Raw genomic sequence first — 22,403 nt, forward strand, 5'->3', positions numbered from 1 at the left:
CCTCAGGAGTACAGGAATAGCCCCACTGGGTCAGGCCCTGCCCACAGTGGTCAGTGCCTAATCACCAGAGGAGCCTCCATTCTAGAATGTGCCGACATCAAGTATTAACGGTGAGGTAGAGACCAGCTTCTTCTGTAGCCCTTATGACTTTGCCCTTCACAAAGCAGTTCTCATCCCTAAAAAGTTCACTTGCATTTCTTTCCTAAACCACCTCTTAAACGTTTGTTTCATATTGTACTCCTTATACATGTCCTAAACAGTCATGTTTATTATACTCATGGTGCCCCTTGTTGAAACATTTGGGAGGTTTATGAGCAAGTCAGTGTTTACCTCCTTACGGTCACTTATTATTTCATCAATTTGGATTGTGCTTTTTTCAGTCTTTGCTTTTTCACATTAGAGTCCTACTCTTTTGTCTGATTTGGTCCCCTTTCCAGATCTCGACAAGTTCCTCCTCCAAATCCCTTTGGGAGCATGGACTGGACTGTACAAGTACTCCTGGAGATGCACAGTATAGTTTTTACATAAAGATGGGAGGATGTGAAAATAAGAAAAAATAAAGAAAAAAGGTGGAACAATGTATTGCTTTGTGTTGAAAGCCTTTTTGGTCAGAAGAGCAGACCTGCTGATGTCCTTAGGAATCTCCAACTTTCAGGTGACTTTCTTTTCAAACACAGATTCTCTCTCTTCTGGGCAGTCTGTCTGTCTCTCTCATAGACAGAAAGCCACCTGCTGAAAGCCACCTGCTTCTTACCAGCTTTTTCTTTTGTAACAAGCGATCTATACCCTAACCTGATGTTTGCTAAACACCTGCTGTATATACCAAACCACACTATGGTAAATGACGCTACTTCTTTGTACAAGGTCGGGAGTATTTTTCTTACATGTAGATAAGAATGCAGAGTCCTAGAAAGATGAACTTGCCCAAATCAGAGTAGGTGAAACTGGTATATGAATGCATGTTAGGCTGGTAACAAATCTAGAGCTCTTTCCCCAAAGTAATTCACTGCTCCCCAACAATCTGGAGAGTTCACCCTCAGATAATATAAAGATACTAAATAAAATCTGCCTTAACTGATCACTAAGAACCCTCCTCCCTTCTGAGAAGTGCTGTCGATCCTTACCCTTGTTTCCTTTTACGGAGTCAACTGCCTAGCCACATAAAGATAACATGTTAATCCTACAATGTCTTAATTTTTAAATAGCTTTTTATATGGAACTCTATCAAGGAAGTTTAAAAAGCTTAAAGATATTAAACCTAGCAGTTTCCCTGTATCCACTTGCTTATGAATCCCCTCAAAAAACTTCAGCCAATTAGAAATCACATCATCACCACTACCGACACCATTAGGTTATTTTTGCATTCAGTAAGTGCATCCTTTTCATTGGCTTCACTTGGTTGCCTGTTGAGCATGGCAATTCACTCAACTCCAATTTTCTGTGTTTTATCTGCACTATTTCTTATATATAAGGACTACAGTTTATTTTTCTAAACTCCCAGAACTTTAAAAAACATTATCATAAAAACACAATGACATTCAGGCTTGCTGTAATCTGATTAAGTCCCCACTTTCTATGAGTTCTCATTTTTCTTTCATACTTGATTAGCTAAACGAAGAAGCACACAAGTTAGGCCAACCTTATTGCCTCTGTCATTCCCAAGCACAAGTTCTTTTCTTTGTTAAGGATATTTTTTCCACTGATTTTTAGAAAGAGTGGAAGGGAGGGGGAAATATAGAGAGGGAGAAACACTAATGTGAAAGAGACACATCAATTGGTTGCCTCCTACACGCGGCCCAACCATGGCTGGGGATTGAGCCTGCAATGACGCATATGCTCTTGACCGGAATTGAACCCAAGACCCTTCAGTCCATGGGCCAACCCTCCAATCACTGAGGCAAACCAGCTAGGTCCCAAGCACAAGTTCTTTACCTTAGATGGGGAGCCTCTCTCTGACCACATATCCAACTAAAAGACCAGTTATTTATAGAATCCAATGCCTAGAATACCCTTACTGTTCTTGCCTATACCAATTCTATCCATCCCGAGTTTGATTCAAATTCCATCTCTTATATCAGCCTTTGACCTGGTCGTTTGCCACTGATCTCTCTATATATTCTAGAGCCCTTTAATAATTATCTGAATCACTCATTCTGCACTTAACCCCATCTTAAATGTTTATGTCTTTGTCACCTGAGTTCCTGGAAGACGGGCACCACAACATTCGCTTTCCAAGTTCCCTTCGGTGTCAAGCAATTCGGAGTGTGGTTGTACAATCAGCACTTGTTTTATGCATCAGGATAATCTTTCTTGTGAAATCCATGGCATACCAGAACATTCTCTCTTCCAGAGTGTCTCTGGTTCTCACAGCTCCAGGATAGTGACCCCTTTGAAATATTGCCATCAAAAGGCTGCTAAGTTGGTTTGTAACAGAGAACTGGGGCTGGGTATATCAGTATATCTGTATGATGCCAGGCAAATGCTAAATCAAAATGAGTAAGCACTCTGATACATAAACTCCTGAGCAAATGAAGAACACTGTTTATAAGAGATTTTCCTATGGAATAGTATATCTTGCTTTCCAGGAACGTGTATTTTAATCATTGGTATTAAATTATCAGAAAAGTCACATTTTCCTAACCCCAAATTACATTTTCCTGTAAGAATCATAGACAGAAATATAACTTAAAGAAAACCAACTAGCTAGACCTAGGTAATCAACTTGATGTAGTGATAAGAAAGTTAAACAAATCACTCAAGCAAATACATCTTCTTCCCCTTATTGTGCTTTCCTATCAAAGAATCTCAAATTAATGGTTCTGATTTCAACTCAGGTCTGGTTAAAAAGCATTACTTTTACAACGTTAGAGTGAGCTATTCAGTCTTACTAAAGAAAGCAGATTAAACAATTACTTTTATTAAGATATTTTAATTTTCACCGAGCCAAATGATAAACAGCCATTAACAGAGAACCAAATGTGGGCTTTATAAAATATGGGATGGGTAAAGAGATGTGAGAAACTATCTCAATGTGATTATTATATTTAGAAGGTGATGAGCCCTAGTTCTCACCTGACTGACATTATTATTAGCCCAGGACAGTTTCTGCAAGATAAGAATACCATCTTTTATCTAGGTATGAGGCCAGAATGATACGCATCCTTACAGACTATAGTAAGGCTGAACTAGGGTTCCTAGAATATTCTCAAAGCAGCTCAGACCCAGGGCAAAAGCTAAAAAAAGGCAAAGGGAAACTTTTGGTGAGTGCTACTCACTGATCCTCTGTTCCAAAAAACTTTACAAAGAAGCATTTCTTCCCACGAGGTTTCTTCAAATCCTTGGGTGGATTAACAATCTAGGGAATAAAAGGGGGGAAAAAAAGATTTTTTCCACAGCTCAAAGTTGGTAAAAAAAAAAAAAAAAAAAAAGGAATGTCTTAAAATAAAAACCCAGGGCCTAGAATGTTTAGACTTGGCACTTTTCTACAGAAGTTCCCTGTATCAAACATGTAACAAGCACAGTGTTCAGTAGATACAATTTCCTTTTTGAAATGGTCCTGTTTTAAAAGCAATTAAAATGAAGACCAACAGCCCCCACCCCCTCAAAGTGACCCTATAATCACTGAAGAAATGTAAAGGACACTTTTGAAAATATTTCAAGGCAGGAAGAGTTGAGACAGGTAATAGTGACAATGAAAGTCAACTGAGGCAATGAAAATGCCATGCTGCAAAGAGACAGTCTAAAGACATTTCTTGGGCTCCTAGCAAGAATATATAAACAGAACATTTGGAAAGCTATGATGGATCGCCTCATGCAAAATTTGAAATGCCAACTTCTGCAAAGATGCACTGGAGCACCACATATGGTAACATGGAAAGAAGATTTAAACTGAGTTAGGACAAAAATACTTTAACTTTTTTCACTAACCTACATTTAGATTTCTCTCTTCCTGGAGAATTTATTTTCTTCTCCTTTTGTTAGATTTAAGTATAAAGCTAAATTCAAACTAGAATTGATTTCCAGAGTTAAAAGACTCCATCAAAACCATCTCTGATTCAAGAAATAAGCAATCACTGCAGATTAAATGACCTGATTTACATATTGGCTTTTCTAAGTGAACTGATATTAGAGAAAAAATAATTCTGATTGGCATTTAAATAGGCACAGTTTCATTCAAGGTTAGAAACTGAGGGGAATGCATCTGCCATTCGTCACCTCTTCAAATCCAACTTCAGACGCCTTCCTTTAGTTTAGCGGCAAGACACTCACCTTTCCCGGCCATGGAGGGTACCGGCCGAGTTTCCCCCTAGAGAAAACACAGAGAGAGTCAGCATTTGCCCTGGAAAAGCGTGTCCGCTTCCTGCAACCCACTCAACATGCCATTTACTGCCCTAAATCTCCACCTGCATCCTCCAGCGCCAGAACAAAAGCTGGCAAACAGGAGTTCTTAACTCCTGGCTTCCATGGATGGCCCCACAAGTCCAAACCCCTCAGAACTGGAGTGCAAAATTGTACACATATGCGCAGAAGGTGTGTGCATTCCTCTGGCAACAAGGGGTACAACAAAACCACCGAGAGTCACTTGTCTAGAGCCCCCGCCCCCCCGCCCTTGGTAGGGGTGGCGGACAGTTTGCTCTGTAAACACAGACTTCCCCTCGCAGTCTGGTTCAGTTCACCGCGAGCCCAGTCCGTCCTGCCAAATGCTAATGGAAGCCTTCCTCTGGGGTCAAGAAACAAGCTACGCAGCTAGAGAGGCGGCGACGGTCGGTCCTGGTTCGGGCGGTTGTCTGGGGCACAGAAGCGGACTGCGAGAGGCACACAAGAAGGTACTGGTCACTGCCAAGCCTAAAGGAGAAGTGTCCCCCTCCACGTCTTCACGGGGCAGCGCCATCAGTCCGGTTTCGACACCCCCCGGCTGAGCCGCCCGCACAGGTCGGTTCCATCGCATCACGGGTTTTAACGGGTTCGCCCGGACGGTATGGCCCCGCGGGCTCCCCGCGAACCCCAGCAAGACTCAGAGGGAACCGGCGATCGCGGCCGACGCCCTTCACAGTAACCGCCGGCGTCCGGTCTGGAGCGTAGCTCTCTACCCGGCGCCCTCACGGCTCAGAGAGGAGCCCATCACGGCCACCCTCGGACTCGGTCCCCGGGGGCCAGGCTGCCCCTTCCGCCCGGCGTCATTCGCAGCGCCGGCACCTCATCTCGGCCTCTCCGCGGCGTGGAGCGCACAGAAAAGCAGCTCCCGGGCTGGCCGCCAACTGCGCGCCCAGGGGAGCAGCTCCCCGGCGCACCTCGCTTGGCCCCGGCCGCCCGGACTCACCATACCAAGTCGCCGAGCCGCAGACTCACAGCCGCCATCTTACCACCCAACCACCACCGACGCACGGGTCGCCGGGAACCCTAGGTAGCCCTGGCACCGCCCATTGGAGTGCGCCCTGCCACGTGACTGGGGACGGCTGTCATCGGCCTAGCCGCTTCTCTGACGTCACCGCGCCCGCCGGGGCTTATTGGCCGGGCGAGGGGCACGTGACCAGGGCGCCGCTGTCTCCGCGCGCCGGAGCCCCAAGACTCCCGGCTCCTACCCCCTCCCTCGGGCTCGTGACAACGAAGCACCCGCGGTCTGAGGCGGCGGCGAGGACTGAGCTGCTGACCGAGCGCGCGCGAGGAAGTCGGCCCCGCGACCCGCCCCGCCCCCGGCCCCTGGCCTCCGGCCCCTTCCTCCTGGGCGTTTCTGTTACGGCCGTTAGTTTCCCGCGGGCCCCGGGGCCGGCCGCATCGTCGCGCCGACCGCTTCCCTGACGGACCTCGGCGCGGCCTGGAAGCCAGCCTCCGCCCGCTCCCGGGGCCCCGCGCCCAAGGAGCTCTACGTGGCCGCGCCTGGGGGACGACCCGGTTCTTCGGAGCGCGCTTTCTAACGGCTGCGTTCGGGGAGCGGCCCCCATCCCGAGCCCTCGTCCGCGCCGCAAGTTCTCCCGGGGCATCACTGCAGCCCGCCCCGAGGTCCTGAGTTGTTGGACTTGTAGCCGGCGTCTCTCCACTTCCTCCTGCGCCGGCAGGCGGCACGGCCGGCGAGGCTCCCCCGGGCGCTCCGGGACCCGGCCATGGGCCGCGGCGCAGGCCGGTCGCCCGCCGGGAGGCATGGCTCGGGGGCCGGCCGCTAGCAGCGCCGCCGTCGGGGCTCCCGGGCCGGCATGAGGACGGTCGCGGGGGGACGAACGCGGCCCGTGGGTCCGTAGCCTGCGTCGCGCCGGGGACAAAGGTGCGTGTCTTTGTCGGGACCGGGCTCTCACACAAGCCGAGCTGTAGTTTGACACTTTTGGAGAAGTTGGAGCCGGTGGTTGTGACAACCGGAAGACAGATGCCAGCCGTAGTGTCAATACGGGGAAACTTAAGCTGTTGAGTGGGAACTAGAAACAGTTCAGCACAGCGACAGCCCAAACGTCAAATTGCAGATAGAAAAGAATAAATTTTCGAAAAGTCCCATTCCCAGTTGCAGACTCCGAAGATTCTAAGGGTTGACGTCACCTAGAACCTACGATTCTTGGGTGGCCGCCTGCTGATAAGGTGGCGGGCCCAGGGCTCCCAGAGGCGATTTTCGTGTGGAGACTTGGGTGTCAGAGGTGCGGGGGTTAGCGAACTGGCTTGTGCACAGCCTGGCTTTTCAGCGGAGCTGTTTCCCTAAAGCACTGTCAGTTACAGGAACTGCCGTTTACTGTTTTGTTTTAAAGACAAACCTGATCATTTATGATTCCAGGAACTAATTCCCTAGGATTCAACACAAGTTTCTGATTTTAAAACTCTTGAGGAATGGAGGGATATTTTAATGACTTGATAACTATGAATTTTAAGTTAACCTTACTTTGGGATTAGAGGCATTTCTGTCAGAGTCAGGAACAGGGCAAAGAATGTGTTGTCTCCTAGTACTATCTTGGAAGTTTTAGCCAATGCAATAAGACATGAAACAAAAACGTAATTTTTTCAGAAAGAAGAAGACAACATTCTCATTTCTGTGGATGACAGGATAGCCTATTTTTAAATGATTAGGGAAACCATTAAAATAAGAGTTTAGTAAAGAGACTAATTACAAAATCAGCACACACAATTCAGTTTTTCTGTGTTTCACCAATGACCAATTTGAAAATATAGTGATTAAGAGAATGTACAGCAAAAAATACATCATTCCTGGGAATAACCTGAAATAACAAAAGGAGGCTAACATTTCTTGAATAACATTAGTTGAGGATTTTCAAGAGGGATTTTTTTTTTTTTGTAGAATACTGTGCTTTTACTTAGAATAAGATTTAGCTATTTAAGGTGAGTACAGACATACCTTGTTTTATTGCACTTCACTTTATTGCTCTTCACAGATGTTGCGTTTTTTACAAATTGAAGGCAAGACCCTCCACCAGCAAAAAGATTACAGCTCGCTTTACTGTGGTAGTCTGGAACTGAACCTGCAATATCTCCGAGGTATACATGTATTTAAATACTTAGCTTTTCTTAAGACTATACGTTTTACTGATAAATCTGGTTTTATTTACAAATACAAGAATGTTTATATAACATTCTTCATCTGCGAAGCTTCAGTTAAGGCACCAGTTTAACAAATTAAGTTCTCCTAAACAATGAGCTCTTTTTACAAAGATAAATTCCCTTAAATGTTTTAAATCGCATTTAAAGTTTTATATACTTAGTCTCTTCAATACTTCAAATTTCTAGAACAGTGAACTTATAAATCTAATAGTAAAATCTTTTCAAGGACTTAAGTCTTGTAAGTCAAATAAGTGTGTAAATGAAGTCAGGTTCTTTTAAATGTACACTTTGAAACATTTCAAATTAAAATTGTAAGTCTGATGTTATTCATTAATGACTGATTCTCTTAAATGTTTCACATGACTTAGTAACAAGTAGTATCAGTTATGATGATTATAAAAATGCAAAATCTAAGTGTTAAGATGCTGTAGGTTTGATTTACTTTATTCCCTTGTATTATATCTATAATTTCTCAGGCCTGCAAAGTCACTTAAACAATTTAAGAGAAGCAGTTTTACCACCTAGGTGGACTGAAGTTACAGTGTCTAAAATTTAGGCCAGGATAAGGTTACATTTTTAAATTAGTGCCTCAGTAGGACAGGACCTGGTTGCCACTTCTAGGATGACCTTCCTGCATCCCATCAGTTACCATGCAGTTTCTCTTATTGTGAGGCCTTGCCTGCTCTTGTCAGTAGGAGACTTTTAAGCCTTCAAACTTCAGCTGAAATTTATTTTCACAACCCAGTGCATCACAATGTCCTGGGGGCCTTGGTTTCTTTTAGAGGAATTTCAAAATCTTAGTGCAGGATGGTCTTTTTGCAACACCAACCTGTTTTGCTGCTAATCACTTTGTTGTCTAGTTAGAATTATATGAACTCTTCTAGATATTTTACTTTCTTGTCTGGTTTTTATAGATCACAGTTTTATGGTCATAACAGAAAGAATGAATATTGCATTTACTATATAAATATCCATACACATATATGGATATAGATATACACATATATATACTGTATATAAACCTTTCTGAATTAATTCCTATTTATAATTCATTTACAGTCAAAATGCAGTGAGCTTTTTTTGGGGAAACATATCAAAATGATTCTAAAATTGATCTGAAGTAATGAACAGGCTGGAATAACCAAGTATTAATTTAATTTTTATATATTTTAAAATAATTTTTAATTATTGCTTTTAGAGAGAGGAAGGGAAGGACAGAGGAAAAGGGGGCGGGGGAGAGAGAGAGACAGAGACAGAGACAGAGACAGACATAGAATTGTTCTACCCATTTATGCATCCATTGGTTGACTTTTATGTGCCCTGACCAGGGATCAAACTCACAACCTTGGCGCATCAGAATGATGCTCCAACCAACTGACCTATCCACTTAGAGCAGCCAAGTATTACTTTTGAAAGAATAATAATAAAGATGAATTTAAAATTCAATATGTAAAAATATACCATAAAATTTCTCAAAATAGAGTGGTTCTAGAACAGACATGGGCAAACTACGGCCCGCGGGCTGGATCCGGATCCGGCCCGTTTGAAATGAATAAAACTAAAAAAAAAAAAAAAAAAAAAGACCGTACCCTTTTATGTAATGATGTTTACTTTGAATTTATATTAGTTCACACAAACACTCCATCCATGCTTTTGTTCCGGCCCTCCGGTCCAGTTTAAGAGCCCATTGTGGCCCTCAAGTCAAAAAGTTTGCCCACCCCTGTTCTAGATCTAGATAATAGATAGAAATACAGGATGAATTTCAGAAATAGACCTGTGTATATACACGTACATACACCAGATCAGCAGGGAAAAGAGGATTATTTAGTGATTGATGCTGGGAAGAAACCAAGGTTAGTTAGAGCCTCACCTTTCACCTTATAGCATAGTAAATTCAACTTGGGTTAGAGTTCATTGTGAACATTGTATCTGTGAAAAACTGGATAAGTAAAGTCTAATATAAGAATGCCTGGTTGAAGAAGAACATTATAGAGACAAAAGAAAAGGGGAAAGCCATAGGGAAAAGAGCCTAGTTTTAACTGCATAAAAAGTTTAAATTTCCTTCATCATACTTCATTCTAAGCAAAATTAAATATAAATAACAATGAAGGAAATGTATGAGAGATATGACAGACACTATATATATATATTTATATGTATACACAAACACATATACACACATATATACATATTTATATATAATACATGTTATATATCAAGGATATATCAAAAGCCCTTACAAATCAACAAAAGAGCTTTAATTTTTTTGACCATTCCCTTAATGCTGGACATTCAGATTTAGGTTGCTTTTATTATTTTTCCTAAACACAAGGCTGCAATGACTGTCCATACAGATGTGGTAACAAGTTCACACTTGAATGTGAGTTTTAACAAGCAGGAGACAATTTATACATGAAGCACAATATATGTGTGTGTGTCTGGTATATTTGCTTATTTATATTTTGTAAACCCTTGAAATTCTGGAGTTTACAATATGTATACCCTAACCATTTCCAAGTAACTTTGAAGGTCTTTGGCATGTGATAATTTAGCACTTTGTCAACACCTGAGTTTTGGTGGTGAGAAGCTGGTATCTTACTAATATTTTTAAATTCCAGCTTTAAAAAAATATGTTTTTATTGATTTCAGAGAGGAAGGGAGAGGGAGAGAGCGAGAGAGAAACATCAGTGATGAGAGAGAATCATTGATTGGCTGCCTCCTGCATGCCCCACACTAGGGATCAAGCCTGCAACTTGGGCATGCACCCTGACCAGGAATTGAACTGTGACTTCCAGGTTCATAGGTCGATGCTGAGCCACTGAGCCATGCCAGAAGCTGGTGTCTTAGGAAGTGAGCCTAGTTACACCACTCTTGAGATATTGGTTTTTTTACTTATTCCAGGATAGGTGTTACTCTGAGCTAATGAAAACTTGGCGAAGGATGGCTCTAAATGAAAGTAAATTGCTGGTAATGAAAATAAAGAGGTCTTACAAAAGAGGTTATTCTTAGCCAGAAAAAAAGTGTTGGAGAGCCCTGGTCAGTTTGGCTATCTGGGTTGGATTCTGGTCAAGGGCTTATTCCCTGGTTGCAGGCTCGATTCCCAGCCCTGGTCAGGGCATGTGCGGGAGGCAGCCAATCGATAAGTCTCTCTTACATCAATGTTTCTGTCTTTCCCCCTCCCTTCCACTCTCTCTAAAAATATCAATGGAAAAATATCCTGGGGTGAGGATTAACAACAACAACAAAAAAATGTTGGGTAAATAAAAAAACAATATCTCTAGGGTTCTGTGCAATTATGAGGATTCTTTAAGGCTCTCTGATGTCAAGGATTTAGTGAATATACATAGAAAAAAAAGACTGGAAGAAAGTATGCTAAAGAAATAACTGAATGAGGATATATAAAAAAATTTCATATATATATGAAATTTTCATATGTATGAAAATTTTTTATATTTGATGAATAGTATTTAAACAGAAAAAAAACAATAAGTGGTAATTAAGATAAATTGAACAATGGATTCTTCTTGACAATGAAATTCTTTTAAACTTAAATCTGTATAACTGAACAGGAAAAATCTTGGTTTGACCTGGCCTTTCTTTTCAATGTTAACAGAAGCCATGCAGTGACATCCGCTAAGACTTGTTGGTAGCCATGTCGGAGCCCCACAGGGTCCAGTTCACCTCTCTCCCAGGTTCTCTGAATCCTGTGTTTTTGAAGAAGTCCCGGAAGGAGGAGATTGTGGGAGCAGAGCAGCATCAGGACTCTGAGCCGGCTGCAGCAGCTGTTCGGATTACACTCACCCTCTTTGAGCCAGATCACAAGCGCTGCCCGGAATTCTTCTACCCAGAGCTTGTGAAGAATATACGAGGAAAAGTAAAAGGCCTTCAAACTGGAGACAAGGTATACCCCAGTGGCCCCAGGCTCACTGCAGATCTAATGCTCAGGGCAGCATGTGTAAATAGTACTTCCAGAGGTGAAAGCAAGACTAGGGAGGCTTTGGCTGCCCCGAGATCATGGCACCCATCCCAAAGCAAGCACCAGGCTTGCCGGTTTTGTCCCTAGGCCTGAAGGGATAGAATTCTTTCTAGAACCATTCTCCTGATTTATGCTAGAGAAAATGTAAGGCACATGCAAAGCTAATTTTAATTATGGCTAAATAATATAAATAAAAGAAACAACCATTTTTTTCATGCCAAGGCTCTAAATATTATATATATGTAAATGTGACCAGTCTCTGGCTGTTCCATTGCTGGATTTCATGCTGGACATTTTTCTACTCCAAGGGATTCTCACTCTGCCTCGTGTGAAGGCAGACAAGAAAAGATATGCACTGCTCATCCATTCTCAACACAGTAATATTCTGGATAGTTACTTAGAAGGATAGAAACCTATTTTTCTGTGTTTATTTTCTTGTTTTATTTATTTGCTGGGGGAGCTTTTGAGAATCAGTTTGATTTTTCAAGTGTTTTTTAAACGATCTATAGTAAACCCTCAATTTTGCAAACCTGGATTTAATGGATTTAGAATTTAACGGAAAAAATTTCTGTTCCTTATGTCATATATGAAAATTAACACCCTGTTAATTTTAAAATGCTTTAACCAAGATTTGCTTATAATTAAATTATCAGTTTAGTTTTTTTTATTAATTCACTGTTCCTTTTTTTAAAAAAAAATACATTTTTATTGCTTTTGAGAGGAAAAGAGAGGGAGAGAGAAATAGAAACATCAATGATGAGAGAGAATCGTTGATTGGTTGCCTCCTGCACGACCCACACTGGGGATTGAGCCCACAACCTGGGCATGTGCCCTGACCGGGAATCAAACCATGACCTCCAGGTTCATAGGTTGATGCTCAATCACCGAGCCACGCTGGCCGGGCAATTCACTGTTACTTTTAACAAATTTTAGCGAATAGGTCGTCTGTTGAAAAAAACACTAGTAATTTTGCTGACGTAAATATTACATATCTACAACTGTAGTCTACATATTTAAATCCAAGAGTCACTGCTCTTAAACAGTGCTCGGTGAATGATTAGCAAATGATCACACCGCATCTCTTTTGGTAATTGGCTGTGTTGTCTCATGGCATGACTTTCTGCAGCAGTTTTGACACGTGGCAGCTGATGTTCCCATGTGGGATAAGCCACGCCCCTGCCGTGTGCATTTGTTTTCTCTTGGTGACTGGGGAATGCACTCATTTACTAGACCTATTTGGTACAGATGTAAAATTACTGTGATATATATAGAAAACCTTTCTGTGAAATTAAACTTTTCATAATTTTAATTACACAAACGTGTCTATAAAAGTAAAACAGGTAAATTAACTAATTTCTCAATTTTTTAACATGCATTCAGAAAACCCAATTTGTTATATAATGGACTTTTCGGCTTTAACAGGCACTCCCTCGCCTGAATTAGTCTGTTATATCGAGGGTTTACTGTATTTGTTTTCTTGGCGGATTTGTTTTTACTTTTTAGTATGGAACTTCTCAAACATGCATAAACTAGAGAGAATAATATAATAAGTCCATGTACCCATCACCCAGTTTCAGCTATTATTGATGTTTTGGTAACTCATTAACATTGTAAAATTTTTTTATAAATTTATTAATTGAACTAGAGGCCTGATGCATGAAATTCATGCACGGGTAGGGTCCCTAGGCCTGGCCAGCAATCAGGGCTTATTGGGGCCTTCCAGTTGCTGGCTGGGGCCTCCTTTCCCTGCTGCTGGCTGCCAGCCGAGGCCTTCCTTTGTTCCGCACCACCCCCTGGTGGTCAGTGCATGTCATAGCAAGCAATTGGTCTCCCAGTCAAACTCCCGTGGGGACAATTTGCATGTTAGGCTTTTTTATACATATAGTTTATGCACTTAAGAAAAATGCACATATGCCAGGCCAGTGTGGTAGCACCAAGAGGGAGGCATGCAGGAGTCAGTCGATTGATGTTTTTCTCTCGTTGATGTTTCTATCTCTCCCCCTCCTCCCTCTCCCTTTCTCTCTCTCTCTCAAAATCAATAAAAGCATTGTTTTTAAAAAAGAAAAGTGCACCTAATAAATGCACAGCTTAATGGATTTCCACAAACTTAACACATCCATGTAACCTGTGCCTCAATCACAAAATAAAACATTTTCTAGGACACCAGAAACCCAACATGATCTCAGACACTCTGTGAGCCAGGTACTAGCCTAATTTCCATCTGACTAAGAGCTACACTAGAGAAATGCTACAGTGTGGGACCCAACCAACCTACCCTCAGTGCCTCGCATAGTGCACAGGTATACAGTAGATGCTTACAGTTGCTCTTTACCCTGCTCCTGCTCATACTGTATAATTCCATCTTTATAAAATATAAAAACAGGCAAAACTAATCTAAGCTGTTGGAAAACAAGGCAGTCGTTATCCTTGAAGATGGGGTAGTATTTTGGGAAGGCAGGAGGAGAGGTTTTTAGACATTTCCACATTCTTGTAGTGGAGTATCATCTAATCGCTGACGTGGAAGCAAATGTAGAGCTTGGAGAGAACAGAATGCAGTTATAAACAAATGCATGAAGATATAGAAAATGCATGCGGCAGGACTAGTGTATGTGCTAAATGGACAAATGAAACCTTAAAATTTATCCTTAGAATATTTGGAGTGAGTATTGACATTGAGAGGAAAGAGATTACTGATTCTTCAAGATAGATGTCCAAAGAAAGGGACTGCCATGAACCTAGGTTTGATTTTCAGTAGAACTGAGAGAAGAGCAAATTTATACCATTCTTCTGACCAAAAAGCAGAATAACTCTTAAGAACTTGTGCTATATTCAGTGAGTTCTTAACCTTTATGAGCCACTGACTGCTTTGGAAGTGAATCCCTCCTTACAGTAATGTTTTTAAGTCCATAAAATAATTTTTAGGTTGACAAAAACCACCTACGTTGAAACACATGTCTGTATAGGTTGAGCATCCCTGACTAAAGGCCCTTTGCCATATTTGGAGCTCTGCAGGACCTAGTGATGTGATGGGTAATTGTAGGCATTTAGTTTTGATGAATTACATGAATGGAAGTTTTTCTTTCTTAAACTGCTAAGGTAAACACTGATGGGAAGTAGCATGTATTCTACCTTGTCTTTTCTGAAAAACAGTTGTTACTATTATGCATTTTATAGGTGTTGAGTAGTCAGTGAATGTATTATGAATACATGGTGGTAATTTTTATTTTGTGAAATGGTCTCTTTACAGAAGAAAGATCTCTCAGATCCTTTTAACGATGAAGAAAAGGAAAGGCATAAAATGGAGGCCCTTGCCCGGAAATTTGAAGAAAAATATGTAAGATTTCTCTTTGTGAGAGGTTTCTAGACATTTCCACATTTTTTTTGTGGAGTATCATCTAATCAACACTGATGTGGAAACAAGTGTAGAGCTTGGAGAGAACAGAATGCAGTTATAAACAAATGCATGAAGATACAGAAAATGCATGTGGTAGGACTAGTATATGCAGCTAAATGGACGAATGGACCCCTAGAATTTATCCTTAGAATAAATTTTACCCCTAGAATTGATCCTTAGAATAAATATTTTGGTAAATGGCATATGAAGTCATTTGGTCTCTTCTGTCTTAGGCCATTTTATGCAATCTGTCTTATTTTAAAAGGTCTTTATGGAAGGAGATTTGGGAAGGGGGAGTGTGACTGTTGAGTGCTTTATACCCTTTAGTCACTAGCTGATGGTAAAAGGCAACAATTAATTCTGTGGATTAAAAAAAAGCATGTGACTTAGACTTAAAAATTTGTTAAGAAGGTAGATCTCGTTATGTGTTCTTACCACAATTACAAAAAAAAAAAAGCATGTAATCTATTTTAAATTTTAGGGTGGAAAAAAACGTAGAAAAGACCGAATACAGGACTTGATTGATATGGGGTATGGTTATGATGAATCCGATTCCTTCATCGATAACTCTGAGGCGGTACGTACTTAATGAAAATGCCACATAGGAATGACCACATCCTTGCTCCTACTGGTAATGGCCCAGAAGCTAGGGGATGGGTCAGAGTGGGCCTGCCTTTAGCATGAGGAAGAAGCTGCACTGACGAGGGAGGAAGAGATACCCTTGATCCGGGTCTTGGTTTCTTCACTGAAAAGGATACGAGATCTGCCCAAAACATCTTCTAGCTCAGACAGTCATGATTGACCAGAAGCATGTGTAGGCATTTGGTCTGAAATGTGATAGGGAAACATCTGCTCTGCATCTTTGGACTGTAGTAGCAGCAATTGCAGCTATTTGTTTTTCCCCTTTCAGTATGATGAGCTTGTTCCTGCTTCTTTGACTACAAAGTATGGAGGATTTTACATTAACTCAGGAACCCTGCAGTTTCGACAAGCATCAGAATCTGAGGATGACTTTATTAAAGAAAAGAAGAAAAAATCTCCAAAGGTTAGAACATTGCTCGCTTTTGAATTTCAGAAGTGCTTTTAAAAAAAAACAAACCTTGTGAGGTCAGTGGGTGACTTGCTGGAATATGTGCCGTTTTAGGATAGCTTAGGACAGTGGTTGGCAAACTGCGGCTTGCAAGCCACATGCGGCTCTTTGGCCCCTTGAGTGTGGCTCTTCCTAAGCCTTAGGAGTACCCTAATTAAGTTAATAACAATGTACCTACCTATATAGTTTAAGTTTAAAAAATTAGGCTCTCAAAAGAAATTTCAATCGTTGTACTGTTGATATTTGGCTCTGTTGACTAATGAGTTTGCTGACCACTGGCTTAGGAGATTGGCAGAAAGGCATGAGCTGTGCCAAGGTTGACAGTTCATCTTTCCCACCTGTGCTGTAGCGAGGTGCTGTGGGTCCCAGCAGGCTTGGCAGGGATTTCTTTCTTGAGGTCATCTCAGGGTGGGGATGAGGGCAGTGAAGGGTGTGAAGTGAGGGGAGTTTGCAATAGTATTGCCCTGTCTCTTCCATGGACATGTAGAGGTCTTCAGTTCCTAGGGGTGTCACCCAGTGAAAACAAGTTAGCCTTAAGATAAGTTTATTTTGAAATCTATCACTGCCTGTGTGTTTAACATGAGAGGCAGGGCCCACATACAGCTCATTTCAAACTAGAAAGGTTTCTGGCCCCACAATGGCCACTGTTGTCTTAGCTCCAGATGCTTCTAGGAGACACTGTTGGTGGAAATGGCTGTATTGACCTGCCACTGGTCTGTGGTCCAGGAACTGATCTGAAACCTTTTGTTCATGAAAGAACAAAGTAGGACAGTTATCAGGATATGCCCTGGACAGAGCAAGGCCAGTGTTGCGTCGTGTACTTGCTTCCTGAGTGAGGGAACCGTGTAACTGTGCCTTGTCTTTAATTCTCAGAAGCGGAAGTTGAAGGAAGGTGGTGAGAAGATAAAGAAGAAGAAAAAAGATGACACTTATGACAAGGAGAAGAAATCGAAAAAGTCCAAGTTTTCCAAAGCCGGGTGAGAGGCAGCAGCTTCTTTGCTAGGATGAAATCTGAACTGTTAGGGCAGGACACCTAGGAGCTGACTTGTGCTCCTCCTCTCAGCTTCAGATGAGACAGCTGGGCCTGGCCTTCCATTCCCTCTCACGCCTCGCACAGTGCCATGGGGGCATAGTCAGTGCTCTCACATCTCTTTGTGTCAGACATCCAGAGTTCTTTCTGTCCCACTGTCAGTATTGGCGGTTTCTGTCACTGTATGATTGCTGCTGTTTCTTGTTCTCTTGGGCACATCTCCTCTGCCCCAGTTTTCCTTCTATCTCTGCTGTTTGCCTTTGTCTTCTCTGGTTCTGCTTTCTTTGCCTCACTGAGTCACACCCCAGCTGCCCTTCAAGTTGCTGCTGCTCCTGTTTTCTCCCTTTCAATACATTCCTTGCTCATCCCCTTTTTGCATCCTTTTATTTCAGCCTGGCAGTGTTTTTTAAAAGCCACTGGGTATATAGCACTTTGTGACACAGTTTTGCTAACCTGTATTAAATCTCAAGCTTTGGTCGTAGTAAGAAGGAGCTCCATGTGCCAAGAGGAGGGAGGAGGGTGGACTTGTGACTGAGGTTCCTGGAGACCATTGTGCTGGGAACAGGGTTGAAGTCCCTCTGTGAATTTCCCTTTTGAGGTGTACTGCAGCCTTAGTAACCAGTTTCCCCCTTATTTGCAGCTTCACAGCCCTCAATGCCAGTAAAGAGAAGAAAAAAAAGAAATATTCTGGGGCTTTGAATGTTAAAGAGATGCTAAAGAAATTTCAAAAGGAGAAAGAGTCTCAGAGAAAGAGGGACGAAGAGCATAAGTCTGTAGCGGTCTCGTCAACAGAAGCTCAGGGCCTACGGGAATTGGAGGGCACCTCTGACCCCTTGCTGTCGCTCTTCGGCTCCACTTCTGACAATGACTTGCTTCAGGCAGCCACTGCCATGGACTCACTGACTGATTTGGACTTGGAGCATCTGCTCAGTGAGTCTCCAGAAGGAAGCCCCTTCCGCGATATGGATGATGAAAGCGATTCCCTTGGGGTGGGACTGGACCAGGAATTCAGGCAGCCCTCTTCCCTCCCTGAAGGCCTGCCTGCACCCCTGGAGAAGCGCGTTAAGGAGCTGGCTCAGGTATGGTGACACAGAGAGGCCAGGCTTTCCTGGAAGCGGTTTGGGCAGATTGACACTGGTTCTGCACTGCGTGAAGCTTGCTGCCCAGAGCAACTCTTAGTGAATTGGCAATTTTACTGTAATCTTTTCCAGGCTCTCTTCTCATCCCAAGTGAGGAAACAGTGTAAGCTCTGCTTGTCAGATATCATTTTTAGACCTTTTGTGGTTCTTTAACTCTTAGAAAATATACTTTCTTCTGGGGAGAGTTTTCTCTCTATTTTCTGCCTGTAGGTTCCTTTCCCACAGAGTATTTTTCCTTTTGTGTGATAGACTGACCTAATGTTGGTAGCAAGCAGCTAAGGCAGAGATCCACCTTTTTATTAGTAATTGGAAATTCATAAAAGTTTGCAGACATGTTACACATAGAGTATATACTTAATTGTCACTGGGTTTCAGTTGCTCCCTAGACTTGCATGTCATCTATGTTAGGTACTGATTACAGAATGCCTAAATGGTGATAAATGAAAAGGAGCAGAACCTGAAATGCTGTTCATGCTCTATTAAAAACAGCAACAACTATCAGAATGAGCAGCCATTGCTGTTTTTCCCTGGTAACAGAATTGATCCCTAGAGTACTAAGAACTGTCAATTCAGTAACCTATAAACCAAGCATGGGTTGTTAGTCATGATGACATTGACCCTTCAGTTAAAGTAACCTTTCACCTTGGGCTTGTCATGCAGCTCCTGTGGCATTTACACTCCATAGCTGTAAGGTTTTATTTTTATTTTATATAGCTATAAGTTTTAAACCAGTGATTCTCATAATGTTCCAGAATCACTATAGGTATAATATCCCTTGTGTTTTAGGGCAGGGTAAATGTTAACTAGTGCTACCAATGATTTTCTCACTTCCAAAAAATATTTGAATACAATATACGAAGTAAACTAAACTATTTATTTTCATTAGTTTGTGTGAGGTGTTCTATTTGAATGTAACGATTTAAATGAATTGTACCACACTCAGAGTATATCTTAATAGGACATTAAGTTGGAAGTAGTTGAATCTGAACTTGACATGTTTGAGCATACTGTCCTATATTTACTCTCAGAATTTATGTCAACCATTACTCCTTGTTCTTTTCAATCCTTCGGTTTGTAATCAAATTGTTTTGTAGCATCTGAAAGTCATGTTAAGTAAGTTGAATAAGGTATGTGTGGCAGTAGTTAGTCGTTTTTTAGAGAAAAGTCAAAGCAATTCTTGGATGTGTCCTGACTCCCACCACAGGTTGTATTCTAGTCTAATGACTTATACTCATATTTCCCTTTCTTGGGAAAGATGGACAAATTTAGTGGAAACAAAGTGACATAACGTGAAACAGCATTGGGCTGTGATTCAAGAAAGCCTCACTTTCTGGAGTGCTCTGGATGGACACTGTGAGCAAGCTGTCCTTCCTCAGTGACTGCCAAGTCTCAGTTATCTCTTGGGCACAATGGAGAGAGAGTTCAGGATTCCATAGGTAAGGTAGGCTTGGGTTCTGGTGGGGCAGTGGTGACCAGGAGAGTTTGATGTACTGGCTTGAAAAATATAATGTTCAAATGTGAAATTGATACGTTAGTCATTTTCTGACGCTTCTATAACAGCATTAAAAAAAGACTTTGGGAAATGAGGTGGAAAGTGGGAATTACCCATCATCCTGACAATCTGAAAACTATTTTTAATTTACATATTCTTTTCTAGCCTCTGTGTATATGTTTTTATGTAGTTGTAATTATAGTTGTGAATAATTGTTTCCTGCTTTCTTCACTTAATAAATATTATAAAGCCCTCATCACTTTTAATGGTTGCATGAAAAAGAAGGCTTATTTTAGAAAGTTACTTAATGCCACTTCTAAGGATCCCCAGGTGCTTTGTTCCTACAGGGTCCTGCACTTGGGACACTTGGAGCCTCCAGACCATGTGCATGAGTGCTCTAGACTCAGGCCCTCCTGAGATTATGGTGGGAAAGATAGTCTTCCTAGGGAAAAATGCCTATGTATACAGGAATTGTATAGAATTTCAAAAGCCGTACATGGGTATTTGGATCCTTAATAAGGAGCCCTAACCTAGATCTTGAACTGGATATTGCATTTTAAAAGCTTAAATTAAACTTGATGTATATAACGATAACATTAGCAATGTTATGTATTTCTCACTTTTTCACTCCCTTCATTTTTCTTTTTTTCTTCTTATTGCTTTTATTTTAATAATAATTTGTTTAGATTTTAAATCTTGGCCTTAGATGATACATGTATCAGTTTCTACTGTTAACTAAAAAACTATCCCAAAACAGTGACTTCAAACAGCAATTCCTTTCTCCTGATTCTGTGGGTTGGCTGGGTGGTTCTTCTTTGTCCTATCTGGGTGCTCTCTTGTACCTGCACTCAGCTGGCAAGATGGCTGGGTGCTGGGACGGTGGGGCCTCTCTCTCCTCTGGTCTTCCTAGTCTTTTTTCAGTGCATGGCAGTTTCAGGGCAATATTTCAAGAGGGTCATTGTAGAAGTCATAAGGCCCTTAAAATCTAGCCTTAGAAGTTGTATGTACCACATCACTTTTGCCACACTGTATTGGTAAAGTGAGTCACAAGTGCACACCGATTGGAGGGTTGGGGAACTAGAGACCACCTCTTCCTGTGGCAGGAATGCATGTTCTGGGAGGGGAGGAAAATGTGGTCCTGTTTGAGGTCTACCACAGAACATAAGCGGATTCTAATCTGATGTCATCCCTTATGGAAAATTTTTTTCTGTGGGAAACAAATTAGATTTATTTTCTAGCTAGAAGTGATACTTAAAACTTTGAAAAATATATTTGAAAGTTTAAGTATGCTAAAGAGGCCCTCCAAGAGGGTGACCTCGGTGAATGCTGCCCATATATTATTTACTGTTTTCTTCTCATACCCATTTTTAATTTCTTACTCCCTTGAACTGTACATTTTATGGGCCCCAGAGAATCCAGTGATTTGATTCAATGTGTCTTTTGTTTTGTTTGTTGTAAAGCTCAGGTGTGTTGCCCCCTTAGGTTGGCAGCCTCTCAACCTGGTTCATACAGATGACCCAGGTCTGTTTTGGTCCTCTTTAGTCAAGCATAAAATGGGAACAGTACTAAGACTAGAAAATAAACAGAGACCCCATGTCACCCACCCTGCTGCTCTTACCTGCTTACTGTCCTACTGAGTTAGAACCCCTGCATTGCAAATCCAGGGAGACATGGATCCAAGAAGGATAAGGTTGGAAAAAACTAACCTGTTTGATCTTCTTTAAAAAAAAAATTATGACAGATTTCATTCTGTTCAGCAAAAACAGGTATGGTATATAAGGTTCTGAACTAGGTGCCGAAAGGTTATAAGTGGCTTTTCTTACAATAAATAAAACAGCTTATTAAAAGGCTATTGGAACTACTGTAGTTCAGCATGATCTGGCTGGCTTAACTTTACTTCCTATTTTTTAAAAAAATGTATTTTTTTTATGGATTTCAGAGAGGAAGGGAGAGGGAGAAAAAGATAGAAACATCAGTGATGAGAGAGAATCTGACCGGCTACCTCCTGCATGCCTCACACTGGGGATCAAGCCCACAACCTAGGCATGTGCCCTGACCGGGAATCGAACCATGACCTCCTGGTTCATAGGTCAACACTCAACCACTGAGCCATGCTGGCCAGGCTTACTTTCTGTTTAATCTTGGATTGATCGGTTCATTCAACTCCTTGGGCAAGGATGTCCCTTAGGTTGTATTTTAAAATGCAGCACTTTCCCTGGCCAGCGTGGCTCACTCAGTTGGTTGGGCATTGTCCCATGTACCAAAAGGTTGCCATTTGGTTCAAATCCCGGTCAGGGCACATGCTGGAGTTGCAGGCTGGATCCCACATAGGAGGCGTTCAGGAGGCAGCTGATCAATGTTTTGCTCTCACATTGATATTTCTCTCTTTCCCTCTCCCTTCCACTCTCTCTAAAAATCAGTAAAATAAAATAAAAAAATCTTTAAAAAGTAAAAATGTAGGACTTGACTAATTATCTTCAATATAAAAACAGACCCTCAGAGATACTGTCTACACAATCAAAAAGGCATCAGGAAAAAAAAATCTTTAATGATGGGTCTGATAAACAGTGGGGCATTTGAAGTACATGTTGAAGTAATTAGGTTGAATACTATGAAGATGCTTCTGGATCTTACAACTAGTAGTGTATAAGCTTAAGCAAAAGAATGGCTTGGTTTTATTGTCTCTTAAACTAACATCATAATTGCAGTACATTAAAAGTGCCAAGTTAGAATTCCAAATCCTTCTGAA

General features: G+C 41.7%; 2 protein-coding genes across 15 annotated transcripts in view; one reads left to right on the forward strand and one right to left on the reverse strand.

The window, feature by feature from the left end:
• Positions 1-5,447, reverse strand: part of GLYR1 (glyoxylate reductase 1 homolog) — a 52,115-nt gene extending 46,668 nt beyond the window's left edge. The window contains exons 1-3 of one of the 7 annotated variants that reach the window (XM_059693056.1): positions 5,321-5,447; positions 4,270-4,306; positions 3,276-3,355 (exon numbers count right to left, since the gene is read on the reverse strand). In XM_059693056.1, coding sequence (XP_059549039.1) covers positions 3,276-3,355; positions 4,270-4,306; positions 5,321-5,358 — 155 coding nt within the window. In that variant the 5' untranslated portion in view covers positions 5,359-5,447. Of the gene's footprint in view, positions 1-2,193; positions 2,388-3,275; positions 3,356-4,269; positions 4,313-5,320 lie in introns of those variants that run through there. The other 6 variants (XM_059693055.1, XM_059693053.1, XM_059693051.1 and 3 more) reach the window with 6 other exon arrangements.
• A 112-nt stretch (positions 5,448-5,559) lies between these two features.
• The window catches only part of UBN1 (ubinuclein 1), a 39,062-nt gene continuing 22,218 nt past the window's right edge, over positions 5,560-22,403 (forward strand). For 4 of the 8 annotated variants that reach the window (XM_059693041.1, XM_059693045.1, XM_059693044.1 and 1 more), the window contains exons 1-8: positions 5,560-6,259; positions 7,368-7,470; positions 11,147-11,434; positions 14,757-14,843; positions 15,385-15,480; positions 15,814-15,948; positions 16,867-16,970; positions 17,664-18,102. In XM_059693041.1, the coding sequence (XP_059549024.1) occupies positions 11,186-11,434; positions 14,757-14,843; positions 15,385-15,480; positions 15,814-15,948; positions 16,867-16,970; positions 17,664-18,102 (1,110 nt within the window). In that variant the 5' untranslated portion in view covers positions 5,560-6,259; positions 7,368-7,470; positions 11,147-11,185. The remainder of the gene's footprint in view (positions 6,260-7,367; positions 7,471-11,146; positions 11,435-14,756; positions 14,844-15,384; positions 15,481-15,813; positions 15,949-16,866; positions 16,971-17,663; positions 18,103-22,403) is intronic. The other 4 variants (XM_059693042.1, XM_059693048.1, XM_059693043.1 and 1 more) reach the window with 4 other exon arrangements.

The sequence above is a fragment of the Myotis daubentonii genome, chromosome 4 (genome assembly GCF_963259705.1).
Source record: "Myotis daubentonii chromosome 4, mMyoDau2.1, whole genome shotgun sequence".
Taxonomy (NCBI): domain Eukaryota; kingdom Metazoa; phylum Chordata; class Mammalia; order Chiroptera; family Vespertilionidae; genus Myotis; species Myotis daubentonii.